This window comes from Maylandia zebra, linkage group LG15 (genome assembly GCF_041146795.1).
Source record: "Maylandia zebra isolate NMK-2024a linkage group LG15, Mzebra_GT3a, whole genome shotgun sequence".
Taxonomy (NCBI): domain Eukaryota; kingdom Metazoa; phylum Chordata; class Actinopteri; order Cichliformes; family Cichlidae; genus Maylandia; species Maylandia zebra.
The window spans coordinates 3,128,869-3,147,618 of record NC_135181.1 but is presented as its reverse complement, the minus strand read 5'-3'; the positions used below and the strand labels follow the sequence as shown (position 1 = coordinate 3,147,618).

Genomic DNA, 18,750 nt, shown 5'->3' with positions numbered 1-18,750 from the left:
GAAGAAAAATCAGACTACGCCTCACGACTTTTATTCTTTATTGTTAAATGAAGCACAGATGTATTGTGTGCTTTTAATGGCCGTGATTTCGTTGACAATACTTGAGCATTAAAAAAGCTGGGCTGGTTTACTGAAATGAAGCCCCAAAATATTCATTTAGTTAAAAATCAAAAATACTTTAACCTATGACAGTAGGCTTTAGCTACATGCATATTTGATTAAAGATTAAAAAAATATTATCATCTGTGTTTAAACCAGAGACAACTTCTGGGAGAGTTCTTTTTCTGAACATTGAATTTAAACAGCTTTTTAAAAGTCAGAGATCTCTGCAAGATCTCAGCGCCCCCATGTGGACACTGTCCGTAAAGGCATTAAGACAGCAAATCGGGTAAAGAAATATAAAACACGCTTGTTTCCAAATGATTTCCATTTACACACATATTAGTTTTGTAGGCACAAAGAGGTTTGTGGTTATGAAAAAAAAGACACTACACACCGCTATATAATGAGTTTGTGCATGATTAACAAACAAGTGCAAATGGTATTTAACCCAGCTGTCCCCCTCAAAAAAATAAAATTATATTGTAATGAAAAAAATATATAATATATAATTATCACCATCATTTCATTTCGCTTTACCATGTAATTCATATCTGATACTGTTTTTATTATAACGATTTATTTTTTTAATCACAGCTTTTAGGCAGGAGTAGATCAACAGTTTTACCCTACAGACCACTATGATTTCTTTTTATGTAAAGTCCTTTAAGATCCTTTATTTTTGTAATCCCTGTGACTCAAAGTGCACAACACTCCACTCTTTGGTCTGAGTGTGCCAGCATCCAGGATGTCAAAGGTCTGTCCCGGGACGAGAGTGAAGTCAAACCTCTGGAGCAGTTTGGCCATCACCACTTTAGCCTCCATCTAAAAAACACAACAGCGCCCACAGAGATGAGTCAGTGTGTTTATAGGTGAGCGGGTCTTCATGTTGACTTACGCTGTCATCCTCACCTGAGCAAAGTTCTGTCCCAGACACGAGCGAGGACCGAGGGCAAAGGGGTAGTAGCAGTAATAAGGCCTTGAACAGATAAGAGACAGCCTCAGTTACTGTGAACCGTTTCACTCATTTAGTCTGAGATAATAAAGTGTGTGCAAACATGAAACGTAATAAAGTCAGCATGGTGAAACAGTGTTTTTCTTACTTGGGAGCATCTGGGTGAAATCTGTCTGGATCAAATTTTAGTGGATCCTCGAAGAATTTGTCCAGTCTCCCGCTCACATAGGAGCTGAACTAAATAGGAAAATATTTCACATTTTAACCATAAATGTATTTGTTCTTGCTTGAATAAGATCTCATTTTTTTATGTTTTTCTGGCAACTTTGTGACAGTTTTGTTTATACATACGCTACCAGTCAAAGGCTTGGACATATCTTCTTATTTTCTTTATTATGGGTTTTTCTTTTTTTCATGACTATTTACATTGCAGATTCTCACTGAACACATCAAAACTGTGAATCAACACATATGGCATTATGTAGTAAACAAAAAATGTGAAATAACTCAAAACATGTTTATATTTTAGATTCTTCCAAATAGCCACCCTTTGCATTCTCTTGATGAGCTTCTTGAAGTCATCGCCTGAAATGTTTTTCCAACAGTCTTGAAGGAGTTCCCAGAGATGCTGAGCACTTGTTGACTCTCTTGCCTTCACTCTGCGGTCCATCTCATCCCAAACCATCTCCATTGGTCAGGTGACATCTGGTGCAGCACACCATCACTCTACTTCTTAGTCAAATAGCCCTTACACAGCCTGGAGGTGTGTTTGGGGTTCAGTGTGCCTTCAATTCTGAATAAATCCCCCACACCATCACACCTCCTGCTCCATACTTCATGGTGGGAACCATTCATGTAGAGACCATCCGGTTACATTTTGTGCATCACACAAAGACACAGCAGGTGGAACCAAAGATCTCAAATTTGCACTCATCAGACCAAAGCACAGATTTCCACTGGTCTGATGTCCATTCGTTGTGTTTCTTGGCCCAAACAAATTTCTTCTGCTTGTTGCTTTTCCTTAGTCCTGGTTTCTTAGCAGCTATTTGACCATAAAGGCCTGATTCACAGTCTCCTCTGAACAGTTGATGTAGAGATGTGTCTGCTACTGGAACTCTGTGTGCATCTATCTGAGCTCTAATCTGAGCTGCTGTTAACTTGCTAATTCTGAGGCTGGTGACATGGATGAGTTTATCCTCAGCAGCAGAGGCGACTGTTGGTCTTCCTTTCCTGGTGCCGTTCTCATGTGAGTCAGTCTCGTCGTAGCACTTGCTGATCTTTGAATGTGTCCCCAAAGTTTAAGCAATTTTCCAGACTGACTTTCAGTTCTTAGAATAATGAAGGACTGTCATTTTTTCTTTACTTAGAATTCATATTATGGCGAGAACCAATCAGATAAGGGCTGTCAGCTGTGTACCAACCTGACTTCTGCACAACACAACTGATTATCCCAACTCTATTGAGGCGGAGAGAAATACCACAAATGAACCCTGACAAAGGCAGACCTGTGAATTGAAACCACTTCATGTGCCTACATCATGAAGCTCATTGAGAGAAGGCCAAGAGTTTACAGCGCTGTCAACAAAGTTAAGGGACTTGAAGGACTCTATAAAACATATTTAGAGTTATTTATCTTTTTTTCTTCGCTACATAACTCCATATATCTTGCTTCATATATTTGTTGTCTTTAGTATGTAGTTATCATTTAGACTTACAAACATATTAAAAAGAAAATGACTCACAACAACGCTAAATCCCCCGGGTATGTGGATATCGTCAATCACCATGTCTTCAGCAACATCACGAGACGTGCCTGGAGCTGGGGGGTAAATTCTTAGAGTCTCTTTTAACACCTGAAGGAAGGTTACAATGAGAAGTGCACACTTTGGGTGAGTTATTAAAATAAATAAATGAATAACTAAATTTACCACATGTACCTGTGACAGGTAGACCAGCTCTCCTAAGTCGTCATAGCTTATGTCACGTTTCATCCCAATGACATCATCGACCTCTTTCTTCGCTCTAAGAAATAAAAATACAATTTAGAAAACCAAAATTCACTCTATATATTACACAGTTGTAACTGCAGAAATATTACCTAAATCATCTTTAGAGGTTAACACAGGTCATAGGAGTAAATATGTAGAAACAGATGTAAAACTACATTTTTTATAGAGAAAAATGCACATCTACATAAATGTCTGTGGGCTTGAGATTTATATAATCTCAGGATTGGGAATATTTTTGATGTTTGATATTTTGATGGATCAAATTAGAAGAAGTTGTTTTCACACAACGGGTTGACAGTCAGATCTGAGGGACACACTGATTGTAAGAACTGGATCTATCAGACTGACTGTACAACAAGTGTGTCACGGCAAGAAGCTTTCTGAAGATCTCACAGACTTTTGTTTAAGTCCTCTTTACTTATAGGTTCAATCAGATGATGTTTCAGGTTATATTCATGCAAAGATATAAAAAGTTGTAAATAGAAAGTGTAAATTGTTGAGTTCTGTTTGACTTCTTACTTCTCCAGTATTTCAGGATGTCTTCCAAGCGCCATGATGCAAAAACCCAGTTGATTGGCTGTTGTTTCTTGGCCTAAAATGTTGCCAGTTTGTCAATAATGCATCAGAATATTACCTCAATCAAGAAGTTGTAATCCTAATTTCTACATCACAACTCTTTGAGTCTTAAAAAGCCTAGTTAACTCAAAATCAATAATATCATTATGTAACAAAAACAGATCATATGTTTCTTTTTCTTGATTGATATTTTACTCATTTGCAAATGTTATGGTCCCGGTCAAGATTGAAAAGAGTAATAAATATGTATTTTTTTTACATTTGAGACAAACAAGTTTACCCTGCCCGGGCTAGGGTTACCGGGGCCCCGCCCTGGAGACAGGCCCGGGGAGGGTGCCCGAGGGCGAGCGTCTGGTGGCCGGGCCTTAGTCCATGGGGCCCGGCCGGGCACAGCCCGAAGAGGAGACATGGGCCCATCCTCCCGCAGGCCCACCACCCGCAGGAGGCGCCATAGGGGTCGGGTGCATTGTGTGCCGGGTGGCGGCCAGGAGCGGAGGCCCTGGCGGACTGACCCCCGGCTGCCAAGACTGGCAATAGGGACATGGAATGTCACCTCTCTGGTGGGGAAGGAGCCTAAGTTAGTGCGTGAGGTTGAGAGGTACCGGCTAGATATAGTCGGGCTCACCTCTACACATGGCTTGGGCTCTGGAACCAGTCTCCTGGAGAGGGGCTGGACTCTGTCTCAGTCTGGAGTTGCCCCTGGTGAGAGGCGGCGGGCTGGGGTGGGTATCCTAATATCCCCTCGGCTTGTTGCCGGTACGTTGGGATTTTTCCCGGTGGACGAGGGGGTTTGTTCCCTGCGCCTTAGGGTCGGGGAACGGGTCCTGACTGTCATCTGCGCCTATGCGCCGAGTGGCAGTTCAGAGTACCCAGCCTTCTTAGAGTCCCTGGGGGGGGGTGCTGGAGGGTGCTCCACCTGGAGACTCTGTTGTCCTGCTGGGAGACTTCAATGCTCACGTGGGAAACGACAGCGAGACCTGGAGGGGCGTGATTGGGAGGAACGGCCTCCCTGATCTGAACCCGAGCAGTGCTCTGTTATTGGACTTCTGTGCTAACCACAGTTTGGCCATAACGAACACCCTGTTCGAACATAAGAGTGTCCATAAGTGCACGTGGAACCAGGACGCTCTAGGCCGTAGGTCGATGATCGATTTTGTAATCGTATCAGCAGACCTGCGACCATATGTTCTGGACACTCAGGTAAAGAGAGGGGCTGAGCTGTCAACTGATCACCACCTGGTGGTGAGTTGGATCAGGTGGCGGGGGAGGACGCTGGACAGACCTGGTGCACCTAAACGCGTAGTGAGGGTGTGCTGGGAACGTCTAGCAGAGGCCCCAGTCCGCGAGATCTTCAACGCACACCTCCGGAAGAGCTTCAACAGCATTCCGAGGGAGACCGGGGACATTGAGTCCGAATGGACCATGTTCAGCGTCTCCATTGCCGAAGCTGCTGCATTGAGCTGCGGCCGCAAGGTGGTGGGTGCTTGCCGTGGTGGTAATCCCCGAACCAAATGGTGGACACCAGAGGTGAAGGGAGCCACCAGGCTGAAGAAGGAGTCCTATCGGGCTTGGTTAGCCTGTGGGACTCCGGAGGCAGCCGACAGGTATCGACAGGCCAAGCGGAATGCGGCTCGGGCAGTGGCTGAAGCAAAAACTCGGGTGTGGGAGGAGTTCGGAGAGGCCATGGAAAAAGACTTTCGGACTGCCTCGAAGAGATTCTGGCAAACCGTCAGACGTCTCAGGAGGGGAAAGCGGTGCTCTACCTGCACTGTGTATAGTGCTGGCGGAGCGCTGCTGACGTCGACTGAGAAAATTGTCAGGCGGTGGAAGGAATACTTCGAGGACCTCCTTAATCCCACTGACACGTCTTCCGAGGAGGAAGCAGAGTCTGGGGATGAGGGGAATGACCCGCCAATTTCCGGGGGCGAGGTCACTGAGGCAGTTAAACAACTCCTTGGTGGCAGAGCCCCTGGTGTTGATGAGGTCCGCCCCGAGTTCCTGAAGGCTCTGGACGTTGTAGGGCTGTCCTGGTTGACACGCCTCTGCAATGTTGCGTGGAGATCAGAGGCAGTACCTGTGGACTGGCAGACCGGGGTGGTGGTCCCCATCTTTAAGAAAGGGGACCGGAGGGTGTGTTCCAACTACAGGGGGATCACACTCCTCAGCCTCCCTGGGAAAGTCTATGCCAGGGTGCTGGAAAGGAGAGTTCGTCCGTTAGTCGAACCTCGGATACAGGAGGAACAATGCGGTTTTCGTCCTGGTCGCGGAACACTGGACCAGCTCTTTATCCTCTCCAGGATACTTGAGGGTGCATGGGAGTTTGCCCAACCAGTCTACATGTGTTTTGTGGACTTGGAGAAGGCATTCGACCGTGTCCCTCGGGGTGTCCTGTGGGAGGTGTTGCGGGAATATGGGGTGTCTGGCCCATTGCTACAGGCCATTCGATCCCTATACAACCGTTGCAAGAGCTTGGTTCGCATTGCCAGCAATAAGTCGGACTCGTTCCCGGTGGGTGATGGGCTTCGCCAGGGCTGCCCTTTGTCTCCGGTTCTGTTCATAATTTTTATGGACAGGATTTCTAGGCGCAGCCAAGTGGCGGAGGGCTTTCGCTTTGGTGGCCTCAGAATCTCATCTCTGATTTTTGCAGATGATGTGGTTCTGTTGGCTTCATCGGGTGAAGGCCTCCAGCTCGCACTGGAACGGTTCGCAGCCGAGTGTGAAGCAGCGGGAATGAGGATCAGCACCTCCAAATCTGAGGCCATGGTTCTCAGCCGGAAAAGGGTGGAGTGCCTACTCCGGGTCGGGGATGAGTTCCTGCCCCAAGTGGAGGAGTTCAAGTATCTTGGAGTCTTGTTCATGAGTGATGGGAGAAGGGAGCCGGAGATCGACAGACGGATTGGGGCTGCGGCTGCAGTAATGCGGACGCTGCACCGGTCCGTCGTGGTGAAGAGGGAGCTGAGTGTAAAAGCGAAGCTCTCAATTTACCGGTCGATCTACGTCCCTACCCTCACCTATGGCCACGAGCTGTGGGTAGTGACCGAAAGAACGAGATCGTGGATACAAGCGGCAGAAATGAGCTTCCTCCGAAGGGTGGCTGGCCTCTCCCTTAGACATAGGGTGAGAAGTTCGGCCATCCGGGAGGGGCTCAGAGTAGAGCAGCTGCTGCTCCACATCGAAAGGAGCCAGCTGAGGTGGTTCGGGCATCTGACAAGGATGCCCCCTGGGCGCCTCCTGGGTGAGGTGTTCCAGGCATGTCCCACCGGGAGGAGGCCCCGGGGCAGACCCAGGACACGCTGGAGAGATTATATCTCTCGGCTGGCCTGGGAACGCCTTGGTATTCCCCCGGACAAGCTGGTGGAGGTGGCTGGGGAGAGGGAGGTCTGGGCCTCTTTGCTTAGGCTGCTGCCCCCGCGACCCGGCCCCGGACAAAGCGGATGAAGATGGATGGATGGATGGATGGATGGACAAACAGTCAGTAACACAGGAACTAGAGTTGTGTGACACAGTGTGTGTGTGCAGATATTATGCAGCCCCTCTGGATAAGAAAGGACAGTTTTGTCCATGCTAAGTGAACACGTGACAACAATTCACAGACAACAGTGGCCACATTGTGTAAAACTGAAAATAAAACACACTCTTCAGTGCAGTGAGCTTCATCTGACGCTACAAAGGAGCTTCCAGCTGCATTTCACACATCAAAGCTGAAACAACAGAGACTCACCTGCAATGAAAAATGTCACAAAATTGTCCAGCATAAATTCTTCATCTTCTTCAGTCATGTTTTCCTCTGAAATGAGGAGAGAATGGACAGATACATCGATATTTAACTTCTCCTGGTTTCCAACATTACTTACAAACCACATGCACCGAACTGAGAAGGCATCAAAAACTGTGGGTCACATTTGTTCTATTCACTTTGTCTCGTCACAAAGAGAATAAAATATTGCTCTAGTCTAGTCTAATGTGAAATTTGGGGACTCCAACCTTGGCTTGCAGTTTTGATGATTTGTGTCAGGATGTCTTTGGGGACCTCGTCACCGTTTTGCATGGCGGCCTTTCTCTCACTGATCCACTTGGCTCCAGTTGTACGGAGCAGGCGGCACGCTTCCCTCACCTCATTAACATTTCGTCTGTTCTTTGGATTGTACTGGAATGGCAGACTGAAGGGTTTAGCCTGTCATTCTGATAACAATGTTGTTGGCAGACATACTTCATAACAACAAACGCTGAAGTAATACCTCAAAAAATGTGTCTCTAAGGTAGGTAACCATTCCTTTCAGACATGTCTCAATGGCTTTAGGGAAAGGTGAACTATTCTTCAAGAGGTCCAAGTCCACCCCGAAGGCAACCTGTTATCAAGATAAGACATGCACAGCAATTCACTCACGCTTAGAACATGATTGTAGCCTTTATAAAAAGTTAGAAAAGTTAGAATAAACATATTTTTTATTCTTCAGTATTAAGAAAAAAAACAGCATGTTAAGGAAGCTCTAAAAACCTTAGTAATAACATCCAGGGTGACACAGTTGATGAGATGGAGCATATTAGCTTCTGTTTTACTGTCAGCAAGCTCTGCAAGTTTATCCATCAGTTTCTCTGCTGTCTCATTGAAGGTTCCCATTAGACCTCTCAGATACCTGGAAAAAACAAAAGTTTGAGACAGAGGAACAGCGACTAAAGGATTAGGATGTATAATTTCATAACTCACAGGCTGCTGAACGCAGGGTCCATGATGCGTCGCTGTTTGTACCACCGCTCATGATCCCGTGCTGTTATCAGACCATCACCTAAAAACCTTGAAGACAGTTAAGACAATGATTTAAAAAAAAAAAAAAAAAAAAAATCTGTGAAGTGACTTCAAGAACAAACTAAAAGTCGCTGAGGGGCAAAAGAATCCAAAACTCAGTGACAATAAAGAAATAATAAAAACATTAAACAAATTATAGCAACACATTCACCCTCTCTCCTGCCAGGCAGGTGCCTGATACTGGCAATCACTGTCCCAACCAACCACAAAAGTATTATGCAATGAGTTTCAAAACAACAACCCTGCAAACATCACTGTTAAAAATTACGATAGACAGCATGAAAATGTCATCATCATAAATTCGTACATGGCTCCTATAATATGATCACTGAGGTCAGGAGTTAAATAAAATGCTAAGATGTGACACAAGGAAAGTATCACAACATGGTAATACTATCAAGTTCTATTCATTGTGACTAATAAGGTATGTACACACAACTACAATAAAGTGACTCAGATAATCTAATACATCACCTTTGACCAAACAGGTTGAAGAGTCTTTTATAGACAGACTTCTGTTTAAGGTATTTTGGGGACATCAGGATTTCCTGAAACCAGAAACAAAATGACACAAAAGTGTGACGAAGAAGAAGAGGGCTTTAAATGTGAACAAGTCCCCAAAAGGCCAGTAGCTGGCACTGTTTATTAGCAGGGACCTCTGCCAACAGGATTGATGGGTGCACTTTCACACACAACAGGTTTGTTGCACTGTAGTCATTTTAAACTGAAACAGCAGAGATACACAGGTACTGCTAATCACAATAATTCACAGATTTACAGAAATAGACCCTTTATTAATGACACCTGTGTACTGATGTGAAAACAGTCAGGTGACAAGTGTTTACCTTGGTGGCCTCTGGACAGTACGTACACAGTGAAACGTAGTGAAACATATTTATCCTGTAAACAGGTCCATACTTCTCGGCCCTGCAGGTGACATCTTAATTAGATCTTTTAAAGGCGAATGATATTAATACTGTAATACAAAGAGTACAGTAAGAACTGGAATGTATTTGTTATATAGGCAGAAATTAACAGGCAATTAGCGGCAAAATATGCTGTGAAAAAGGAAACTGTCAGTTCAATACAGCCAGGCTAGCTAGCATTGGCTGGCAGCAGTCCCAAACACTGACCTACATATTGTGTTAGCTTAATGGTTTGACGTGTTTTCTGCATAAAAACTTTGTTTGCGCTAACTTACCACTCCAGAAATCTGTCGTGTATAAATCCGTCATTTTTCATCGCCTTCAACATCGTTGGTGAGTGTCCGAAGAAAAAACTGAGGAGGAAACAGCGAGTTACTCTCAAGTAACGTCCGCATAACTGCTTCAGCCGACGACCTTTCCTACCTGTCCCTCGGCGGCCCGGGGATGTGGTCATACTTCATATGAATGTATTTAATGTACAAGCAGTAGCCAAGAAACGCAATGACGAGCAGAAAGAAGAGAAACGTAAGTGCCCGAGCAGCCAGGCTCAGAAGCAGGCTGGAAAGTGCCATCCTGGAAAATGTCCCGGAGACGTCCGTGTTAAAGCTGGTTGTCCTTTCAGTTAGAAAGTCCACGGCCAGATAAAAGCAGCGAGCCTGTTATCAGTGACTCTTCAGACTGAAGTAGCCTACGCAGTTCAGATCATTAACACGACACTCCATCACAGTATCCCACTTAAACTTCAGGAATATCGATATGTTAGGAAGCAGAAACCATAGTGCTTCCAGTTCAGCTGCTTTGGTGCAAATAAAGCAACAAGAGGTTCACTGGAGCTGCAACAAGAAAACCTGGCTTTTCAGCTGGACCTCTGCAATGCACTCCTCATCGATCCCAGTCCCTTTAAAGCTAAGCGTATCGTATTTGATACATGTGGTTGTGTGAGTTTTATTTGTGTGACCTTTATTTACCCTCAAATGATACAAATTGCATGACAAGTTTTTAATGACTAAGTTGCAAAAATATGGCTAATGTAGCAAATGTGATACAATTTAAACACATGTGCAGATTATAATTTTATATATAAATATTTTTTATACTTGTCGTCTAAAGGATCAACATACACTCCATTATCAGAAAAATAAAGATTTCTGGCAGTTATTTCATGGTTCAGGTTTTAAAGGGCTGGTTTTGCTGGTGCCCGTGTCACTGCTGGCAGCATCATGAGTTAATGTTACAGGCATTAAAAGTCCTGTTGTAGTCATGAAAAAGCAATGACAGAGCTACATTAAAGTAAAGAGAATATTAAAGTCAGTGATCATCAAAAAGATATAAAACTGTATTCATTATAGTTTTTTTTTTATTTATTAGTATAATAAAAATAGATTTATTATATCAAAGTACAATCACATTAATGCTTTTAGATTTGTTTTTGTTTACATTAGTAAAGAGTAACCCATTTTTCTTCTATGGTCTACTACCACTTATGTGATGTTGCCTTATTTTATTTTTATTTTTAATCCCTGTGAATCAAAGTGCACAACACTCCACTCTTTGGTCTGAGTGTGCCAGCATCCAGGATGTCAAAGGTCTGTTCTGGGACGAGAGTGAAGTCAAACCTTTGGAGCAGTTTGGCCATCACCACTTTAGCCTCCATCTAAAAAACACAACAGCGCCCACAGAGATGAGTCAGTGTGTTTATAGGTGAGCGGGTCTTCACATTATTTAGCCATCCTCACCTGAGCAAAGTTCTTTCCCAGGCACGCACGAGGACCGAGGGAAAAAGGGTAGTAGCAGTAATAAGGCCTTGTTGAACAGACAAGAGACAGCCTCAGTTACTGTGAACCATTTTTCTCATTAGGTAATAATGACCGAAAACAAGAATAAAACATGTCAGCATGGTGAAACAGTGTGTTTCTTACTTGGGAGCATCTGGGTGAAATCTGTCTGGATCAAATCTCAGTGGATCCTTGAAGAATCTCTCCAGTCTCCCACTCGCATAGGAGCTGAACTAAACATTAGAACAGTTTATTATTTATCTCGATTCCAGGTAACTTTTTTTAAAGGACTTAAGCTGGTGGGGGGGCTGTTTGGGTTCTGTTTGAGTAAATGATTAGAAGCATACACGCATACACACACCCATCTTCAAACCAAAAGGTATTAAAACATATTTAAAATCTTCACAACTTACAAGAGCAACAAATCCTCCAGGTATGTGGATCCCATCAATCACCATGTCTTCAGCAATATGACGAGATGTGCCCGGAGCTGTGGGGTACATTCTCAGAGTCTCTTTTAACACCTGGGGGAAGATTACAAGGAATACGTGTAATGTGTATGTGTTAGTCTGCATTTAACCCAGTGAAGCAGTGGGCAGCCACTGACTACTGAGCTATCCCTGCCTGTAAACTGGTCTTGTGTCATAACACACGAGATGCAGCCTTTGATTGTTAGTTGACAAACTTTGATTTTTAATCTCATGGATTCACACTAAAAACATTACCACAATTTTCAAATTGCCACATGTACCTGTGACAGGTAGACCAACTTGCCCAGGTCATCGTAGCTTATTTCACATTTCATCCCAATAACATCGTCCACTTCTTTCTTCGCTCTGAGAAATGAGAAAACTCCATAAGAAACCAAAGTTCACTTGTTCTAATGGAAACTGTTATGTGCTATATTTTGAGTTCTTACCTTTCCAGTATATCAGGATGTCTTCCGAGTTCCATGATGCAAAACGCCAGCTGATTGGCTGTCGTTTCTTGGCCTGAAATGGCACAAATGCTTTAAAATAGAATCACAATACCACCTTAAAATGAACCAACTCACCCGAGCGTTTGTATTCTTAATATCGACACAAATCTTTTGATTGAAAAATCAAGTGAAAGCAGTTCCAACAAACTATATATGAAACACGCTGCTGTTTTTCAATTGCTTAACCGTTTTGAAACTAGAGGTCAGTCAGCGTAAACAAGAACACTGGACATTCATGAGGAAAAGACCAAAGACACCATAAATACATGTCTATACAAAGACAACATAAACAATGTAGCTTTAAGGCACTGCAATACATTTGTCACTTTTGAGACCTAGAGACTATTAGTCTTTATGGACCAACTGGGTTCTGGACTTCATGACCAACAGGCCGCAGTCTGTGAGGATCCACAATGTCTCCTCATCTTCCATGCTCCTCAGCACTGGCTCCCCTCAGGGCTGTGTGCTAGGACTCCTCCTGTTCACGATTCTTACATATGACTGCTCACCAAACCACCCTGGCTGTCAAACTAAGGTTTGCGGATGCATCACAAACAACGATGAGACCGGCAACAGGAAGGAGGTGGAGCACTTGGAGGATTGGTGCAGGAAAAACACTCTGCTTAAATGGGAAGACCACCAAGGACATTATTGTGGACTTCAGGAGGGACCTGTGTGTGTGTGTGTGTGTGTGTACTACAGTTGAAGTAGTACTCAGTACTCAGCTACAAGTACCTGGGTATGCACCTGGAAAAACAACACTTCCTGTCTGATCAGGAAGGCACACCAGAGGCTCTGCTTCCTGAGGCGGTTGAGGTGTGAGAGACTTGAGCTCAGTCCACATCTCCTTTTACAGAAGTGCGGTGGAGAGTGTTCTGTGCTCCGGCATCAACGTGTGGCACAGAAACTGCACTGTGGCAGAGAGGAAAACTACAGAGGGAGGTGAAGGCTGCACAGAGTTGTCAGAGGCAGCCTACCAACCATCACAGAAATATACACCTGATGCAGGAAGAGGGGCACCTGTATCATGAAGGACCCCACTCACCCAGCACACTCTTTGTCCCACTCCCTCAGGCAGGAGGCTGAGGAGCATTACATGCAAAACCTCCAGACTGAGAACAGGCTTCATTCCAGAAGCTGTGAGACTTCTCGGTACATAATGGACGAGAAACTGCAACTGTAGCGCCTTAATCACTACGGATACTTTGCTGCTAAAATATTTATATCTATACTCCATACTGTTACTCAGGTTGCTGCACTTCTCTTACTTGTATAGTTTACTAGTATTTGATACCATTTTATTACTTGTTAATGGAAAACCGGGACCGTGGGTACATAAAATCGTTGCAACTAATGTAAACATGCGATGAGAATGACAACGCTTCCTTGAATTTCCATCTTTTATATACAGTCTTTTGTAATGTACACAGCTCATTTAGTCAGTAATTTATGTTCGTGTGCATTATATGCATGTTGTGAATAACTGGAGCAAAACGTGTCAATTAATACAATTATATAAAAATTCACACTAAAGATTGTGACCATGACGTAACTATGCGAGCTGCAGGAGCCCGTCACTGGAGGAGGGACGGGTCTGTCACACAGCATTTTAAACATTAAAGCTGAAATAGAAACTCACCAGCAATGATGAATGTCACCAAATTGTCCAACATAAACTGGTCATCTTCCTCAGTCATGCTTTTCTCTGAAATAATAAGAACATTGACATGTTAATTAATATTTGATTTCTTTGTCTGTCCTGTACTTACCCCGCATTTTAAAATTATCAGTCAGGTATTTATATTCTGCCTCCATTCATAAACATAAACAAAAACCTCCATGGCTAATACGATGGTAGGATGATAAATATTTAATTTATTGCATATTTTAGAGATTCTTTTGTTCCAGCAGCTGAAATACTACTACTAGTAAACTTACTAAGAATTAAGAATAACTGAGTAAGTGATTAAGCAAACAAACAAAAACACAAGAGCTACTGCAGCAGGCTGCCATGCAGCATGGCGCCGTCCCTCACGCTGACAATGCGATGTCTTTTCATTCATCTTCATTGTATTTCTTTACTCTTTGTGTAATATTGATAGCAGTTTAAAATCTGTTCTTTCCCACCACAAAGAATCTATAATATCGCTCTTATCCAGTCTAATCAAATGTCAGATTTAGGGGCTACAACCTTGGTTGGCAGTTTTGATGATTTGTGTCAGGATGTCCTTGGGAACCTCGTCACCGTTTTCAATGGCGATCTTCCTCTCGTGGATCCACTGAGCTCCAGTTGTACGGAGCAGGCGGCACGCTTCCCTCACCTCATTAATATATGATCTGTTCTTTGGATTGAACTGGAATTGCAGATTGAACAATTTAACATGTCACACTGTTAACAAGGCTTTTGTCAAACATACTTCATACTAAACAAAAAAGAATCTACATCTCAAATACCTCAAAAAATATGTCTCTAATATAGGTAACCATTCCTTTCAGACATGTCTCAATGGCTTTAGGGAAAGGTGAACTATTCTTCAAGAGGTCCAAGTCCACCCCAAAGGCAACCTGAAATTTATCAAGAAAAAATATATAAGTATACACACACTCACCCTGTAGAAACTGTAAAATTGACTGTAATATAAAACCTTAGCAATAACATCCAGAGTGACACAGTTGACAAGATGGAGCATATTAGCTTCTGTTTTATTGTCAGCAAGCTCTGCAAGTTTATCCATCAGTTTATCTGCCCTCTCATTGAAGGTTCCCATTAGACCTCTCAGATACCTGGAAGTAATGATAGCTTTAGACAGAAGCAGCACATCCAGGACATCCCAACAAACCATCACAGAAATTCATTAAAGGATAATGTTCAACAGAAACAAGGGAAATGTTTCCAACCCTGAACAAGTGGTTAATCAAGGAGACCGTTGTGTGTTTTTGTGATAACTGAAACTCACAGGCTGCTGAACGCAGGGTCCATGATGCGGCGCTGTTTGTACCACTGCTCATGATCCCGTGCTGTTACCAGCCCATTGCCTAAGAGCCTTCAAAGAAGACAGTTGACAAAATACTTTTTCACAAATTTGAAAAAAAAATAAGGATTTAAACAGTTTGGATTTGTCAGCTGATTTTTACTTTGTTAAACTGAGATTACAGGATAGTATTATATCCGTTTTAATCTTAGTAAAAGGAATTGAACTAACCACAGCATCACAAAGCTCACGTCTACCACTAAATATTGGTAAATGAACGCAAGTCGCACACTGGTATCTGCTCATATCAGCCTTACCAAACTCAAAAAAGTGCGTGTGGTGGGGGGGTTAGCGTGTTATTTACCCTGGACAGGTCACCATCCTGTTAATCTAACCTGTGCTCAGACAGAACCCAAGCAAACACATGGAGAACATGCAACCCCCACGCAGAAAGGCTGGGACAGATGTTGGATTTAAACCCAGGTCTTTATTACTAACTCTGCTTTTGAATTAGTGCATCCTTATAAAAATTAAAAGCGAATGAAGCAGACTGATAAGTCAGTGTTACCTCTGACCAAACAGGTTGGAAAGTCTCTTGTAAGAAAATGCATCCTTGGAGTACTTTGAGGACATCAAGATTACCTGAAGCCAGAAGCAAAACGACAGAAAAGCATTTAACAGAAAGAGGACTTCGTGCCAATTTTATCGAGAGTTATGCTTTTTGATACAAAACAAACTTCATTATTTCACACTCTGAAGTTAACTGCGGGATTTACCTTTGTTGCTTCTGGATATGACACAGACACTAGAACATAATGAAGAGCATTTATCCTGCACACAGGCCCATACTCCTCTGCCCTGTAAACGACATGCTGTCATTTAAATGATACACTTAAACATCATTGACACTGAAATGCTATTTTCAACTGCACAAAAACATAGTTTGTACTTAACTTACCACTCTAGGAATTGTTCATGTACATTTCCACCATTTTTTAATATCCTTGAAAACGTTGGTGAATGTCCGAGGAGAAAACTGGGGAGAAGAGCTTTAAATTAACAAGATCAGTCGCACATAATGTCAGCACAAGTGTTTTACCCAACAACTTTACCTACCTGTCCCTCGGTGGGCCGGGTACGTGGTCATATTTCATATGAATGTGTTTTACGTACAAGCAGTATGCAAGAAACGCAACGATAAGCAGAAAGAAGAGAAATGTAAGAGCCTGAAGTGCCAAAGTCAGAAGTGTGCTGAAAACTGCCATCCTGATGGTTGTCCTTTCTGTTAGGAAGTCCGCTGCAGATAACGCCGCAAAAGGTCCCACAAGGCGACACAAAGGGGCCTCAGGGGGTCACAAGCTGATGTACTCTTAGTAGGAAGGTTGTGTCAAGAAGGGCATCCAGCGTAAAATCTGTGCCAAAATCAAACATGCAGATCCACCCACTGCTGCGTAAACAATGAGCTGTTCATCAAGCACTCCAAGACTAGCAGTTAATGCAACACTTGATCATTGCACTGTGGCACAAGGTCAGGTAACTTTCAAGGATATAAATCACTCATTCAGAAAATAGAAACCACTTTTTTTTCCCTCAAAGTGAGGAAGTAGGATATTTAAACATGTACTCTAATTAATTCCTTGCTAAAGCACACTTCAAGCAGGACAGTGTACAGAGACACACCGAATGATCAAAGCTGTCAAATTACTTCTTCTTCCTCTCAGCTCCAACAATAGCTGTGCTCTGGTGCTCAAACAAATAGTACTGCACCTCTGATTGTGTCTCCATGTCACCTGCTATGGAATAAATGGAAGTGGGAACAGGTGCGCTGGAGAGGCAACAGAAAGACAACCCCCACAATGGGTGAAGGATACAGTCCATTTCTCTCTCCTCATCTTTCCTGACTGACTTTTCTCTAGTTTTAGGGTCCTTGTCACTACACTAGGGCATGCTCCTGCAACACAGCAGTAAATGCATTTGAAATGAGCCATTCTCACAATGTGTGCTTCCCACTGGGCCGACAACTGTAGATAATAGTGTTTTTCCATGGCCTGATGGAGCGTGTTCTTAACCTGTGTGACGTCATCTAGCTCATCCTGTTAAAAGGAATATATCAATTTAAGAAAAGCGCATACATGCCTGCCTAAAAAAGTAGAAAATTATAGCATTTACAGTTTTCATTTTATTTTTTGCACCCCTGGTCCTCTCCATTTCTCTCATTCCTTCTGCAAGTCTCTCCATTCCCTCAGCCTTTGCCCAGAAACCCACCATCAAAGTACTTGTTTATAGTTTAGGCCAAGTTAAAAAAAAAGAAGAAGAAGAAAAGTAGCAGTTCTCCATCACGCTGGTTACTTCAGGGGTCTCAAGACTGACTCAGAGGGATTCAGGGTTCAAAACTCATTTTACTGTCATTCAGCACTACCTCAGGAAAGCGATGCAGAACAAAAATATGTGGCATGAGCTCAAATAAAAACACAAAAAACCTCATTGCGATGTTTAAAAAGAGGCAAGTGTGAGACATAAATAAATGTAAAATAACAAAAAACAGTGCTGCATATTTGAAAACACAAATAAAAATGATTCAATTATTGCACAAGAGAGCCGATGAGCTGATTGCACTGAAAATTCTTTCTTGACAGATTTGTAGAGTATAATAATCTACAAAATAGCAGCTGTTTGAGCTGTGCAACAGTCTGATGGTGGTTGCAAAGAAGCTTCCACAGAACTGCAATGACCTGCACCTCTACGTTACTGTCTGCCTGAAAGCAGGAGTGAGAACAGACCGTGGTTGGGGTGTGAGGTGTCCCTGATAAGGTTTTTGCAGCGTTGTTGGGCCAGGCCCTAAATAGATGGCAGGGTGGCTCCACTTGTCCTCGTTCTCATGCTAGAGATATGCTGCTTGTCAGCACACTCTCAGCGGTGCCTCTTTAGGAGGTGGTGAGAACATCTGGACTCAGATGTGACCTTTTCAGCCTTTCTTGATCAGTGAGGTGGTGTGCAGGGACAGACCATACATCACATCAACTCCCAGGAAGTTCATGTGCTCCATGCTCTCTGCTGCGGTGTCGTTGATGTAGAGCAGTCTGAACGAGGGGTTTCTTCCTGTAGTCAGTCACCAGTTTCTTGGTTTCATTCACATTCAGGAGAAAGTTGTTGTTGCTGATCCACACTGTGAAAAGCTCCACTATCTCTCATCGCTGTCCTGGATCAGACCCACGGCTGTTGTATTCACAGTGTAGTTAACCCTTTAAAGCCGGTCGGATCGGGCACGCTCTGTTTTGCATAACTATTTTTAAATCCCGGTAGCACTGCAACCACGTAAGCTAGCGCAATATTTTTTTTTTGCATATGAAACCAGAGGTCAAGGTCAAGGTAACTTTATTTATACCCATAGGCAAGGTAAACTTGCCCAGCCCTGGAGCAGGGTGCCGCCGGTGCATCGAGCCACCTGGGGGGCTCTTCAACTGGTGGGGAAGATTGTCACATCTTGCAGGAGCTTTCCTCTCCTCAGGGGCTCTCTCTGCAGGAGGGGGAGATACAGGAGAGGTACTTAGACATTCACATTACTCACACTCTCATTACACATACATATAGGATCTTGGGGGTGGGCACGATACACGGAATCCAAAGTACCATCAGGGTGTACACCCCACCC

The 18,750-nt window shown here is 43.5% G+C and overlaps 2 protein-coding genes across 3 annotated transcripts; both read right to left on the bottom strand.

The window, feature by feature from the left end:
• Positions 1–18: 18 nt before the first annotated feature.
• Positions 19–10,575, bottom strand: LOC101466901 (cholesterol 24-hydroxylase). The gene is made up of 15 exons (XM_024805162.2): positions 9,796–10,575; positions 9,648–9,725; positions 9,292–9,373; positions 8,921–8,994; positions 8,348–8,434; positions 8,138–8,276; positions 7,878–7,988; positions 7,624–7,786; positions 7,361–7,426; positions 3,583–3,655; positions 2,992–3,076; positions 2,797–2,907; positions 1,203–1,291; positions 1,012–1,078; positions 19–924 (listed from the first exon to the last, which is right to left on the bottom strand). The coding sequence occupies exons 1-15, from the start codon at positions 9,942–9,944 to the stop codon at positions 766–768; spliced, it is 1,533 nt and encodes a 510-aa protein (XP_024660930.2). The 5' UTR covers positions 9,945–10,575; the 3' UTR covers positions 19–765.
• A 136-nt stretch (positions 10,576–10,711) lies between these two features.
• LOC111500322 (cholesterol 24-hydroxylase) lies at positions 10,712–16,914 on the bottom strand. Of its 2 annotated transcripts, XM_076873692.1 has the most exons (16): positions 16,779–16,914; positions 16,215–16,510; positions 16,057–16,134; positions 15,875–15,956; positions 15,667–15,740; positions 15,084–15,170; positions 14,772–14,910; positions 14,581–14,691; positions 14,318–14,480; positions 13,766–13,831; positions 12,067–12,139; positions 11,899–11,983; positions 11,561–11,671; positions 11,292–11,380; positions 11,109–11,175; positions 10,712–11,026 (listed from the first exon to the last, which is right to left on the bottom strand). In XM_076873692.1, the coding sequence occupies exons 2-16, from the start codon at positions 16,361–16,363 to the stop codon at positions 10,886–10,888; spliced, it is 1,515 nt and encodes a 504-aa protein (XP_076729807.1). In that variant the 5' UTR covers positions 16,364–16,510; positions 16,779–16,914; the 3' UTR covers positions 10,712–10,885. The 2 variants fall into 2 exon arrangements, with proteins under 2 accessions (XP_076729807.1, XP_024660931.2); XM_024805163.2 differs by having other exon boundaries at positions 16,215–16,843.
• Between the last annotated feature and the right edge of the window lie 1,836 nt (positions 16,915–18,750).

What these genes read in the sequence shown, in the direction of transcription:
- LOC101466901 (XM_024805162.2), bottom strand. Translation starts at nt 9,944, where the DNA reads ATGGCACTTTCCAGCCTGCTTCTGAGCCTGGCTGCTCGGGCACTTACG. An exon ending in CCCGGGCCGCCGAGGGACAG is followed by an intron (nt 9,726 to 9,795) that starts GTAGGAAAGGTC and finishes TTTCCTCCTCAG; the next exon opens with TTTTTTCTTCGGACACTCAC. An exon ending in CATCAAAACTGCAAGCCAAG is followed by an intron (nt 7,427 to 7,623) that starts GTTGGAGTCCCC and finishes TCCTCATTTCAG; the next exon opens with AGGAAAACATGACTGAAGAA.
- LOC111500322 (XM_076873692.1), bottom strand. Translation starts at nt 16,363, where the DNA reads ATGGCAGTTTTCAGCACACTTCTGACTTTGGCACTTCAGGCTCTTACA. An exon ending in TCCAACCTGTTTGGTCAGAG is followed by an intron (nt 15,171 to 15,666) that starts GTAACACTGACT and finishes TCTTCTTTGAAG; the next exon opens with GCTCTTAGGCAATGGGCTGG. An exon ending in CATCAAAACTGCCAACCAAG is followed by an intron (nt 13,832 to 14,317) that starts GTTGTAGCCCCT and finishes TTATTATTTCAG; the next exon opens with AGAAAAGCATGACTGAGGAA.